The sequence below is a fragment of the Ranitomeya imitator genome, chromosome 8 (assembly GCF_032444005.1).
Source record: "Ranitomeya imitator isolate aRanImi1 chromosome 8, aRanImi1.pri, whole genome shotgun sequence".
In the NCBI taxonomy this organism is placed as follows: Eukaryota; Metazoa; Chordata; class Amphibia; order Anura; family Dendrobatidae; genus Ranitomeya; species Ranitomeya imitator.
In genome coordinates, this window is record NC_091289.1 from 136,386,672 (window position 1) to 136,401,238 (window position 14,567).

The 14,567-nt window shown below is 40.8% G+C and overlaps 1 protein-coding gene across 3 annotated transcripts in view; it reads right to left on the reverse strand.

Moving 5' to 3' along the window:
- Nucleotides 1-14,567, reverse strand: part of VAV3 (vav guanine nucleotide exchange factor 3) — a 237,549-nt gene that overhangs the window by 82,387 nt on the left and 140,595 nt on the right. For all 3 annotated transcript variants that reach the window (XM_069737388.1, XM_069737389.1, XM_069737387.1), the window contains exons 11-15: nt 13,574-13,642; nt 8,167-8,253; nt 2,415-2,500; nt 2,007-2,139; nt 663-772 (exon numbers count right to left, since the gene is read on the reverse strand). In XM_069737388.1, the coding sequence (XP_069593489.1) occupies nt 663-772; nt 2,007-2,139; nt 2,415-2,500; nt 8,167-8,253; nt 13,574-13,642 (485 nt within the window). The remainder of the gene's footprint in view (nt 1-662; nt 773-2,006; nt 2,140-2,414; nt 2,501-8,166; nt 8,254-13,573; nt 13,643-14,567) is intronic.

Consider the following 14,567-nt stretch of genomic DNA (forward strand, 5'->3'; position numbering starts at 1 on the left):
CAAAATCACCAATGAACGGGTATGGAAGCCAAGAGTAAAGAAACACATGGAAAACAAACTATATTAAATCTTAAATTCCCCAAGGTTCCCCCCTTTTATTTTTACTTTACAACCCCTAGGCATTCTCTAAAGCAGTTTTATCAGACCTTCCGCTAGAATGGAAAGGGGGTGTAAAGCTGTCATCACACTAAAAGGGGGGTACACAGGGAAATGTAAGGTTTAACACTTTCTAGTATGTTTCACACGTGCTTCTTTACTCCTTGATTCTATATGTGTTCCTTTGTGGTTTTTTATGCCTACAGCCTGATCTGCAATGTGCACATTTTAATAAAAATAAAGAAAAAATACATTACTTGATCAGTTATGTGCAAACTTTTGACTGGTAACGATACCTTATCAAGATTCTTATAAAGAGTCTGAACTTGCTCCTGTACGTTCATTCTCGTGGACGGCCATGTTTCTTTTTTATTAAAAAGCAGTCTTCATACTATTAACTATTCTAGTATGGGTATACTCTTATACTAGGACAGACCTGCCAAATTTGATGAGTGAATAACTTTACTGTATATATTGAATCACAAAATACATCTTTTCCATTTACATGTGAAACCTACAATCAAACCTGACATCGGGTCTACTGTGCAGATGTAAAGCAAACTTACAACGCCATTGCAAACTGTTCCAGCAATTTCTTCTTTAAATCTCTGGTCTTGCAGTAGATTTCAAATCCGTTCTGCCCCTGCACATGTGTAAGGTAGAATCCATACGACCACTATAAAAAACATGGATGTTACATTACTAACGTAAAGGGACCATGAACCCTGACACTGAGCCAGGGGAGTGTTCCTGGTAGAGCAAAAAAACAAACTTCCATCAGGAATATTAATAAATTCATTGCTGATTTACACCTTCTAAAAAAAAGTCTATTAAACTTTGTTTTTTTGCTGTCCTTTGCTTTTTCTTTTCTTTTTTTTCCCATCTTACGCAAGAGAGAAACTGAAAAGGCCTCAACATCAGCGTAAGGTGTAGAAGCCTGGAGATGTAAGAAGGGCACTGCTTCTACAAAATGCCTCCAGACAGAAGTAAAGTAGGTAATTTATTTAATTTTTTGTTAACATATCACTTGATGGAAAAAAAACAATATGGATCTAAAACCAGCAATGGAAGGGAGAAGGGTATCACTGTAAAGTTTAGTGTTTAATCAACCCCTTGATCGCAGCAAAATCATTCATGATTACTTAGGGTTCCGAGAAGCTCATAAGTTGTTGCCAATACAAAATAAATAGTACTCGAAGAACAAATTTGATGAATTCGAAAATGATTAAGTCAGTACATATAAAGGATTATTGCCAACTATTTGTTTTCCTTTGTTCCGGAGATGTGATCTACAATTACAGTTTAGCTGCAGTGTAGTCTAGGACACGCCCACTATCTCATCATTGGTTCAGGCTGCTGCTGCCTGGACCAATGATGGGACAGGAGGTGTGTCTCAGACTACCTGAAATTCCCTGTAGTTGGTATATCTAAATTGTTGTCATAGATCACAGCTCTGCCCAACTAAAGCAAAGCTAAAAAGCAACTAAGGAGCAAGAACTGAGAAAAATCAAATAAAACTATTCCTACTGGTAGGTACTGACTTACATATAATTTTTAAGCTCTTAAATGTTCAAGCAATTAATATTTTTTCTTTTACATTTTGAATGTTCAAGCAATTAATTATTTTTTAAGTGTTGATTTAAAATGACCAATTAATAATTGTATGGCCGTGTTTTATGGTCGCTGGGCATCATCAATTTAGCAATAGCAGCCTGATTTATTGGATCATAAAAGGCTGAGCCGAGGTTACCATATCAAACACATAAATGGAGACCCTTAGGCATAACCATTAGCGTATTTCCCCTTCCCACAATCTCACACTCTTTTAGATATTTTTCTTTTCCAGCTATTGATCAATCTCCCTTTTCCACTTTCCATTACACATTTATAACTGTAACTTTCCCCTTTACCTTCTTATTCTCCTTGTCGTTAGTTGGATTATTTGTTATTTTGTATTTTTGAAGATCTATCACTTCTTTCATTTCATAATTGTCCCCTCTTCTTTTACACACAATGACGGCCTGATCAAAGAGAAATATATACCTAGGAAAGACCGTGCAGAAAGAAATGTGCAGGTCAGCACTATCTGTATTCAATACTTGGAAAATTACATTGATTTCACTTAGTCACTTGGGTTCTTGCTGGAAATGACCCCACAGGTCAGTCTGTCCCCATGTGTGATCAATAAATGTCTACCTGTCAGGGGGTCGCTTAGTAAACATGTCACTGTGGCTACCCTTAGTCCTTATTCCTGAGGATAGACTGGTCAATAAGTCAGATAGGCAGGTCATAGATCGCGGTCCTGACGCTCTCCTTACCTGTCCTGCCTCGCGCGCTTGTCCAGTGTACTAAATTTGATCTCACAATCCACTTTCGGTCTTCCAAACAACACCAAGGGCTGATTCTAGAAATAAGAAGACACTTTTTTTTCACAGAGCTCTATATGTAATGGCAATAAATATTCTGCCAAAACATTGTAATAAGTATTTAAAATGTACATAATATCTATTAATTCCTACATTTTTCAATATATTAGAGGGGCTGCTATGTGCTGCTGATCGGCAGAGATTCGGGTGCTGAGATCCCCGCTGTCAGTGAAAATACTGCTCTGATGTCCGCAGCTCCTGCATGAGTGGCACGTACAGAGCGGTGTAGAGGTTCATTAGTGGTGAGTCTATGGGTCCATACATTCACTCTCATCATAGAGCGGTGTATGGAACCGCAGACTTACTATTCAACCCATCTACTGTTCTCATGCAGGAGAGGAGCATTTCAGAATGATAGAGTGATATTCTGACCAAACGTTACAAGTCTCAGGACCCGGACCACCACCAATAAGCAGCACATAGCAGCCCATATGATTGTGATATATATATATATATATATATATATATATATATAATCTATATATATATATATATATATATATATATATATATACACACTAGCTGAAGAGCCCGGCGTGTTGCCCGGGCATAGTAACTAACTAACTGTGGTTAGTTATAACAAATTATAATGATTATCCTTCATCCCATAGTCCCGTGCCCATATACCCTTCATACATATCCTCCATCCCATAGTCCCGTGCCCATATGCCAATCATACAAAACCTCCATCCCATAGTCCCATGCCAATATACCCATCATACACATCCTCCATCCCATAGTCCTGTGCCCATATACTCATCATCCATCCTATAGTCCCGTGCCCATATACCCATCATACATATCCACCATCCCATAGTCCCGTGCCCATATACAATCATACAAAACCTCCATCCCATAGTCCCATGCCCATATACTCATCATCCATCCTATAGTCCCGTGCCCATATACCCATCATACATATCCTCCATCCCATAGTCCCATGCCAATATACCCATCATACACATCCTCCTTCCCATAGTCCCGTGCCCATATACTCATCATCCATCCTATAGTCCCGTGCCCATATACCCATCATACATATCCTCCATCCCATAGTCCCATGCCAATATACCCATCATACACATCCTCCATCCCATAGTCCTGTGCCCATATACTCATCATCCATCCTATAGTCCCGTGCCCATATACCCATCATACATATCCTCCATCCCATAGTCCCGTGCCAATATACCCATCATACACATCCTCCATCTCATAGTCCCGTGCCCATATACTCATCATCCATCCTATAGTCCCGTGCCCATATACCCATCATACATATCCTCCATCCCATAGTCGCATGCCCATATACCCATCTTACACATCCTCCATTCCTTAGTCCCATGCCCATATGCCCATCATACACAGCCTCCATCCCATAGTCTCGTGCCTATATACCTATCCTGCATCCCATAGTTCCGAGCCCATATACCCATTATGACATCATCTTCGCCATGGCAACCATTCTGACATAACAGTCACCATTACAACCTATTATTACATCATCGTCGCCATGGCAACCATTATGACATCATCTTCGCCATGACAACCTTTATATCATCGTCACTAGGGCAACCATTATGACATCATCATCGATACATACACTCGTTTAAAATATATACCGTAGATATCTATATATATAATTGCCTAAGGGTTTTTCCGTCTGTCTGTCTTTCTGTCTGTCTTTCTGTCTGTCTGTCTTTCTGTCTGTCTGTCTGTCCTGGAAATCCCGCGTCTCTGATTGGTCGAGGTCGTCAGGCCTCGACCAATCAGCAACGGGCACAGCGACGATGATGTCATAAAGGACGTAGACATCTCACGTTTCTGATTCAGCGACGTGCACAGTATCGACGTAGATGTCATAATGGTTGCCATGGCGACGATGATGTCATAAAGGTTGCCTCGACCAATTAGCGACGGGCACAGTCTGCCGCGAATTCTGGAATCATCATTGGCCATATACTACGGGGACATGCATATTCTAGAATACCCGATGCGTTAGAATCGGGCCACCATCTAGTCTATATATATAATTGTCTAAGGGTTTTTCTGTCTGTCTGTCCTGGAAATCCCGCGTCTCTGATTGGTTGAGGACTGGCGGCCTCGACCAATCAGCGACGGGCACAGCATGGCGATGATGATGTCATAAAGGTTGCCTCGACCAATCAGCGACGGGCACAGTCTGCCGCGAATTCGCCTCGACCAATCAGCGACGGGCACAGTATCGACGTAGATGTCATAATGGTTGCCATGGCGACGATGATGTCATAAAGGTTGCCTCGACCAATCAGCGACGGGCACAGTCTGACGCGAATTCTGGAATCATCATTGTCCATATACTACGGGGACATGCAAATTCTAGAATACCCGATGCGTTAGAATCGGGCCACAATCTAGTATTGCATAAATCGATAGTTACCTTTTAGGGCACAATCAGACGGCTATATAAATCGGACCGAGATCGGAAAGCAGTCCTCGGACTGGCCAGCGGTTCTATAACCCGCACATGACCATTGCATAGAAATACATGAAGATGACATGACCACATGACTGTGGTGCCCCAGTTCATCCACGTCCAGGGCACATGGGATGAGAGTGCGTTTAGTAAGTTGTTCGCAGACTACATCATATAGTTTAAGGGGCGTGAATTACTAGCATTTCATATATTATATATTCACTAAATTATCATTAACAGGTTAATACCAAAACCTATTGCAAAAGGTTTTGGTGAACTTGAATGTACAATTTTGATTAGTTCAGTGTTTTCATGCAGAATTGCACATTTGACACGGTTGTTACAATGATACAGTCCCTCCATACAGCGCACTGCCGAAGCTTTACGCAACTGGAACTGTCTGATAAGTAAAGCTACAGCGATGCGTTCATTATCTTCTCCTGCCCTCTAGTGGTCATCCCTGATATTGCACTACAAATCAGAACAGACAGCACATGAAAACTAATAACTGCGAAAAATGTGCTGCATTTACAGCTACTATACAAAATTCCCTGCTATCTACTTGTGCCCTATAAGCTGCAATGAGTTACATGCATACACCCCATGTCTGATATACACTATGGTAGGGTTTAATTACATGAAAACATGTTGTGTAGAGAGGGATGTAGATAGATCCCTGTGTGTCCTAGATTAAGATCATTTTAACATATCTCAGATTGCTAAAACCTCATCTCTGAATATAATGGTCAGCGTTCTGAGAATGTCTATAAAACAGTGGACACCTCCTGGACGAGTCGGACAATCTTCTACCTAAGGCTATGTGCACACAGAGGCTTTTTTTATGAGCTTTTGGAGTAGAAATTGTCTATGTGCACATAGCGCCTTATAGACGCCAGTGTAGCCACCGGCTTCTCCCAAGCTAAGCCTAAAACCGTTGCAAGAAGTAACTAAATACTGAACATATGCACGTTTTTGTTTTTAGATTTTAGGCCACGTGCACACGTTGTGGAAAGTGGTGCGGATTTTTCCAGACTGATTTTGATAAATCTGCAGGTAATCCGCATTGCGGAATTACTGCGGATTTACCGTGATTTTTGTGCAGATTCCACCTGCGGTTTTACACCTGCAGATTCCTATTATGGAGCAGGTGTAATCAGCTGCGGAATTTGCATAAAGAATTGACATGCTGCGGAATAAACAACGCTACGTTTCTGCGTGGTTTTTTTTTTTGCAGCATGGGCACTGTGGATTTTGTTTTCCATAGGTTTACATGGTACTGTAAACTCATGGCAAATCTGTTGCGGATCCGCAGCAAAATCCGCAACTTGTGCACATACCCTTACAGTGCTGTGCACTTTTCCAGAAATATTCCAGACAGAATCCACTTGAAAAAGAGGCCGTGTGCACATAACCACAAATCCCTCTTAAAACTCTTGAAAAACATGAAATGTCTGCTCCAAAAACTCAGCAAAAAGACTAAGTGTAAACACACCCTAAGGCTATGCAAATGCAGAGTTTTTTGAGGAGTTTCCAGAGCAGAAACTGAGCGTAAACTCTCCAAATCCTCCTCCAAATCTTAAAATTCTTCAAAATCTTGAGTTTCTCCTCTTCTTCTCCTCCAAAATCTCAGCAAAAAGACTATGTGTGGACATAGCCTCAAGCAATGTGCACACAATATGATGGCGGAATCTGCTTGAAAATTGTAATAAAAGGCACAAAAAATGGACGCAGTGCACAGCAATGTGAAAACGATTTACGATACAAATGAGTAGAAGAGATTTCCAAGCAATATTGAAGCAGTTTTTGAGGAGGATTTTTGGAGAGCACCTGTCCAGAAAACTCCCCAAAAAACTGTATAAACATAGGCTAAAGTTATGTTCACACTACACTCTTTTTTCAGCGATTTTTTTGAAGCAGAAGATGCCTCAGGAATCGCTCACTGACTCTGGCATCTTCTGGGAGCGTTTTGGCCTTCCCTTTGAACATCTTCCTAGCAGTAAACACCGGATGAATGGACCTGTCACTTCTTTTAACTGCTTGACATTTTTGAAAGCCTGAAGCATATAAAAGACTGGACATAAAAAAAACAGAAAGTCGCTTTTTGAAAAGATTCTTTTGAGCATTTTGCGAGTGCAGTTTTCAGTGTTTCTAGGAGCTGGCCCGCTCCAAACATGCCGGAGAAAAGCCAAAGTTGAAGCCTACACCCTCCAAGCGCTCACTGTGCCGAGGTATCAGCTGTAGAGCTGCCTGTCCTTGGGGCTAGAATGAAAGCCCCTTTGTATATGGAGACACACAGAGGTTACTTTTCTCAGATTTTGTTCTGACATTTCCAGATTCCGTGCATACTCACGGGAGAAAAATAATTGTGTCATGTTCTTTTGCATGCCATATCATGAGGGTAATCTTGCCGAAACAAATAGCACTGGTGGAGAACAAGGTGCCTTAAAGAGGCTTATAGCATATTGGTGGAGGTTCAGGTACTGAGAACCCTCCGATCACTCAACCTCTCTCACTTCCCCCTGAGTTTAGGAGGCAGGAGCACAGCACTGAACAGGGCACGGATTCAATAGAATGGTAGGTTTGGAGGCTAAGCACTCCTGTCCTCTGAGCTGCACACCTCTTGGGTGGGGGTCTCAGGACCTGGACCATCATTGACCCGCTTGTAATTACAAGGAGAATGAAAAATGACAAATTATAACAAAGGTTGAGCTTCTCTTTATGGAGGCATCAAGTAGTGGCACATGAAAGTTTTTGGCACATAATCATGTGCCTCCATGCAGGCGGCCTTGTCATGTGCAAGGGTCCTTACGATAAGTGGTCGTAATCGTGCGTTTCCAATAAAGTCATGGAAGGAGGATAGCTGTAGTGTGATGATACATAGGGAATCATACCAGCGAGGAAGGTTATCTCCAGGGGAAATAATAAGTCAGGTAACGCCCAACCTGCCTGATCTTCCTTTTACATAGCCCTTCCGAATGTAACAAACCCCAGAGACCGTAGAATATCAATGCTTCCTAGACATTTTCCAGATAATTTTTAGTCTAGAACATTTTGATGTCCCCTTGAATATAGTTGTTCCACCATTCGGCTGACATGTGTTAGACAAGTGTTCATGTCCTGGTGTGCCCACTGTCCTGCCCTGGCACTGCCAGAGCTGCTCCCAATGTTCCCACAGCAGGAATCACTCACCAGGTTCTCTATGCAGTGCTGGTATTGCTCGATTTCCCGAATAGTCTCTGTGTCCCTTTTAACCTCATTCACGTACTGAGCTAAATCCTGTAAATAAAGGGGACACATTACTGCTGCAAACTGGTAAAATTGTCATGTGCGGTTTTAGAAGCTCCCGTACTAACAAGTCCATTCTATTGTATACTACACATTGTAGTGTATGAGGCTGACTCTGATAGTGATCGGCTACTTTCAATCTTCTTAAAAGGGTTCTGCTAGCAGTATATAAGCTTACTTAAAGGGAATCTATCAGCAGTTTTTTGCTACCTCATCTGAGAGCAGTGTGATGTAGGCAAAGAGGAGCTGAATCCAACAATGTATCACTTAGATTATTGGGTGCAGCCGTTCTCACACAGAGGTTTTAGATTTAGCGATACAGCAGAGCTGAGGAAGCTGCCCCCGCCCACACCACATCTAACCCCGCCCACACAGGCTCTGAACATCCATAGATAGTGAGGAGCTTATCACAGGAGGGGGCGTGTCAGACTAGCATGTACGCGCGCTGCTGTGTCCCAGCAATGATGAGCTCATTTTGTTAAAACAATCACGCAAGCGAACAAAAGCACGGACCTTGATTAGAGAGGCATTGCTGAAATCTGTGTTTTAACCTCTTCCTCATGCTGTCTTCAGATTACATTGAAAAAACCTACTGACAGATTTCATTTAAAGGGAACCTGCCACTAGATTCACATTGTCCGAACCACGGACACCATGAATTGCAGCCAGGTATTTCTCCAAAACATTGAGGCATTTTAACCCCTTAGTGACAGCCAAATTTTTGAAATCTGACCAGTGTCACTTTATGTGGTATTAACTCTTGGAACGCTTCAACAAATCCCAGTGATTTTGAGATCGTTTTTTCGGGACGCATTATACTTTATGACAATGGTAAATTTAGGTCTATATGTTTTGTGTTTATTTATAAAAAATATCAGAAAAATGTTAGAAAATTAGCAATTTTCACAATTTAAATGATTATTTCTTTAATCCAGATAGTCATACCACCTAAAAACATTAATAAATAACATTTCCCACATGTCTGCTTTACATCAGCACCATTTGTAAAATGTTCTTTTATTTTGTTAGCATTTTAAGAGTTTTAAAAATGTAGCTGTAGTTTTTCATTTATTCGAGTAAATTTAATTTCTTAGGGACGTGTCCTTGTTTGAAGTGACTTTAGGGGTCCCATATATTGGGAAACCCCCAAAAGTTATACCATTTTAAAAACAGCACCCCCTGACATATTGAAAACTGCCATCAGGTAGTTTATTAACCCTTCGGATGCTTTTCAGGAATTAATGCAAAGTGGCATGACAGAAATGAAAATGTGTATTGTTACCACCTAAATGTCTCTAACTTCTGAACTCATTACAACAGCAGTCAGACTCTAAGGCCACTACTTGGTCATGAATTGCCATGGCAAACATCAGGACCACACAATCATGATCTGAAGACACCAATTTGTATAAAGAGGAAGCCCCCACACTCTGTTAACCATTTATAATGATGTAGTCACTATTGACAGCAGCATCTAAGGGGTTAAACAGAGTTGGATGGTGCAAACACTGATCGTGGCCGATGCAGCAAGTTGTCAGCTATAGTGTACAGCCGACGGCTGCTGGATTGTCACCTGTATGGGGAGGCTATTCTCTTATATCTCAGGTCAGTTAAAAGACGTATTGGCGGTCATTAAGGGGGTAAGAGAGAACATAGTTTGAAAAGCCGACCATTGATTATAGAGAGAGATGTAACTAGTTGAGTGCGGCCCCCATGTACACTCATGAAAGAGACCCCGGCGTCAATCATATGGAGAAGCCGACCAGATGTTATGTCTCTTCACAGGGTCCCTGACAGGCTTTTCAAACTATGGATGAAATTTCTCATTGCATTTTGAACATTATTTTGGATTCATCAAGGGATTTGTGTCTTTTTTTAAGTTATCTGTTGTTGTTTAGTTCATTTTATCAGTTTTACGACACTGTCGCTTTTCCAGACGTTTTTGACCAACTCATCAAATGTGACTATTCAAAAATATTTATAATTTTGGCACAAATATGCTCCAGTCACCATCTGGACTGTTATTTTTAAAAAAAAATTCTGCACAAATTGTGCCACAGTTTGCTTAAAAAGCCAAATACAGCGCCTTGCGAAAGTATTCGGCCCCCTGGAACTTTTCAACCTTTTCCCACATACCATGCTTCAAACATAGATACCAAATGTAAATTTTTGGTGAAGAATCAGCAACAAGTGGAACACAATTGTGAAGTTGAACGAAATTTATTGGTTATTTTAAATTTTTTGGGAAATTCAAAAACTGAAAAGTGGGGCGTGCAATATTATTCGGCCCCTTTACTTTCAGCGCAGCAAACTCACTCCAGAAGTTCATTGTGGATCTCTGAATGATCCAATGTTGTCCTAAATGCTTAATGATGATAAATATAATCTACCTGTGTGTAATCAAGTCTCCGTATAAATGCACCTGCTCTGTGATAGTCTCAGGATTCTGTTTGAAGCACAGAGAGCATCATGAAGACCAAGGAACACAACAGGCAGGTCCGTGATACTGTTGTGGAGAAGTTTAAAGCCGGATTTGGATACAAAATGATTTCCAAAACTTTAAACATCCCAAGTAGCACTGTGCAAGCGATCATATTGAAATGGAAGGAGTATAATACCACTGCAGATCTACCAAGACCCAGACGTCCCTCTAAACTTTCATCTCAAACAAGGAGAAGACTGATCAGAGATGCAGCCAAGAGGCCCATGATCACTCTGGATGAACTGCAGAGATCTACAGCTGAGGACAGTCTGTCCATAGGACAACAATCAGTCGTACACTGCACAAATCTGGCCTTTGTGGAAGCGTGGCAAGAAGAAAGCCATTTCTCAAAGATATCCATGAAAAGTGTTGTTTAAAGTTTGCAACAAGCCACCTGGGAGACACACCAAACATGTGGAAGAAGGTGCTCTGGTCAGATGAAACCAAAATCAAACTTTTTGGCAACAATGCCGAACGATATGTCTGGCGTAAAGGCAACACAGCTCATCACCCTGAACACACCATCCCCACTGTCAAACATGGTGGTGGCAGCATCATGGTTTGGGCCTGCTTTTCTTCAGCAAGGACAGGGAAGATGGTTAAAATTGATGGGAAGATGGATGGAGCCAAATATAGGACCATTCTTGAAGAAAACCTGTTGGAGTCTGCAAAAGACCTCAGACTGGGACGGAGATTTGTCTTCGCACAAGACAATGATCTCAAACATAAAGCTAAATCTACAGTGGAATGGTTCAAAAATAAACGTATCCAGGTGTTAGAATGGCCAAGTCAGAGTCCAGACCTCAATCCAATCGAGAATCTGTGGAAAGAGCTGAAAACTGCTGTTCACAAACGATCTCCATCAAACCTCACTGAGCTCGAGCTGTTTGCCAAGGAAGAATGGGCAAGAATTTCAGTCTCTCGATGCACAAAACTGATAGAGACATACCCCAAGCGACTTGCAGCTGAAATCGCAGCAAAAGGTGGTGCAACAAAGTATTACGTTAAAGGGGCCGAATAATATTGAATGTCCCACTTTTCCGTTTTTGAATTTCCAAAAAAAATTTAAATAACCAATAAATTGCGTTAAACTTCACAATTGTGTTCCACTTGTTGTTGATTCTTCACCAAAAATTTACATTTGGTATCTTTATGTTTGACACATGATATGTCGGAAAAGGTTGAAAAGTTCCAAGGAGCCGAATACTTTCGCAAGGCACTGTAAAAGATAAAGAGAAAAATAAAGATCATTTTTTACTTTGCGCAACATTCATGAACTGTGTGCACCATTTTTAAGAATTTGACTCAAGTAATAGCAAAATGGAATGAAAATTTACTTTAAAAAATGCAAATGATGAATCGCCGGAGCGTTTCTGGAAAAGACATACCTGCTTGCAATCGCGCAGCTAGGCTCTGATTTATCCTGCTGGTGGCTCGTGCAGCATGAATTTAATGACAGGTTCCCTATAACACTTTTCTAAAAGTATGCAACCTCTGACCAAATAAAGTAAAGTTTAGACCGTCCAAGAGACCAAGAGCTGTGGGAACTGATGCCGCTAATCCAAAATTGTGAATTCTATTGTCTGGCAATCAACAGTCCAAGTCCGACTCTTTTTACATGTAAAGATCCACAACTAAGATAAGGCCATGCCCACCCCAGAATTGTTTTGTACACTATTTCAGGATATATTTCAGAATTTTTCATGGTGATCTGCTATGAAGACACTGAGCTTGAACTGTGGTGACCTCATGACTGACTTTTTCCCAAGGTGCTGAGGTCACTGCAATTTAGCCCTGCTGTGAATGCAGCTTCACTGACCGGCGGTAACCACAATGATGTCACCGCTGGTCATGATGATGTGCAGCTCATTCACCAATGGCTCTCAGCCTGGATGGTCGCATCTTGGCAAAGTACAAGTTAAAAACTATTTATCCCGCAGACATGGATTACAGCGTGGGACATAACAACGGAGAGGTGAGGGATATTGTTGTTTATTGTTTTTATTTTCTTACAGGAGACGAGGGCTTCGGTGGAATAGGCGTTAGGTGAGTATAACTGTGCTTATTATTTTTAAATAAAAATGGAAAACTGTGTTTTGTTTTATTTCTAATAAAACACTTTATTCTGGATGTCATTTTTTACCATGTAACTATAGTATTAGTAATAGATAAGTATAAAAAATAAATAAAAAATAGGATCTCGTATGGATCAATCGTATAGCGCCTGGTTTTTATGGATACATTGCAATTCTCAACATAGGAAACTGTATTTGGCTTTGGAATTTTATTAACAGCTCATGCATGAAAATAAATGTCACACAGATGACAAAAACAGGTGAAAAATAGTGATGAGCAAATGTGCTGGGATGAGGTGTTATCCCCATGCTCGGGTGGTAACCGAGTGTCTTCGGCGTTCTTGTACACTATGTTCGAGTCCCCGCGGCTGCACGTCTCGCAGATGTTCAACAGCCGCAACACTGCCTGTTTGTTAGTAAAAACCCGTGTTGCGGCTAGGAGACATGCGACCACAGGGACTTGAACATATTATTCGAGCATGCCAAAGACACTTGGTTAGCACATGAGTATGCTTGGATAATGCATTATCCGAGCACATTCTCTCATCACTAATGAAAAATGATGCATTTTGGGGGGATTTTTTTCAATACAGTATGCTTGTGTGAACGTATCCTAATACTAAGTAGCCAGCAGATACAAAAACGTGCTGTTCTACGCCTTAGAGTCTTATCAATAAATTGATCATTATTGAAAGTTGAAAAGTCACTTTGAGAAGTAATTAGCAGCATAAAATGGGCAATGTCGACCCCTTACCTTCATAGCATCCAGGGACAGGCGCAGGTTGTTTTTCTCTTGTTCATCAGTAGTGTGTTTTACCAACTCCTAAAAAAAAAAGAAACGTTAAGGATATAAAAGCTGTAGACATATTTCTAAGCATTGCATCGTCATTGATGGTAGGAAGAAGAAAATGTAGTTTTGTAGTCGGCCCCTGCTCTCTAGGGGCTCACGTAACTGACATCCGGGGGAAATCAGAGAGCAGCAACCTCAGACTCTCACTTCTTCCAAGTGTCTTTTTAGCCCAAAGAAAGTGAGAATGATTGGCTACAGGGCTTGTGTGACATAACGTCATGCGAGCCCCGGGAGAGCGGGTGCCGACAACACTGGAAAGGCAGCGGCGGTGAGTATAGCATTACTAGTTTACATGAGGGAAACATAATGACTGACAAGATATTGTCGGAGAAGGGGATAACCTCCTTAATTTCTTGTGCAGATTTGTACATGATAAGGTATGATATTTTGCCTATTCTGTTAAGCAGAATGCTTTCCCTTTTTTTTTGCAAAAAGTTTGGAAAATCAAAAACTCATTTCTGCACGCTGATTGTTTCGCACACAGGATTTGCCAATAATAATAGGTAATAATAATAATAATACAGTGTTAATAAATACATTTTTGGCGCTTAGCAAGTAGCAAACAAGAAGCTTTTTATGAATTAACATCACACACATGCGTACATATCTGTGTCTGACCATCAGACATTTTTGCTCCTTCAAACATATACAGCTCTGGCAAAAATTAAGAGACCACTGCAAAATGTTCAGTTTGTCTGATTTTTCTCTTTATGGGTATATGTTTGAGTAAAATGTAAATTGTTTATTTATTCTATAATGTTCTGACAACATGTCTCTGAAATATAAAACAAATATAACCAGTGCTTTCAGACCTCAAATAATGCAAAGAAAACAAGTTCATAGTCATTTAGAAACAACAATACTAATGTTTCAACTCAGGAAGAGTTCAGAAATCAAT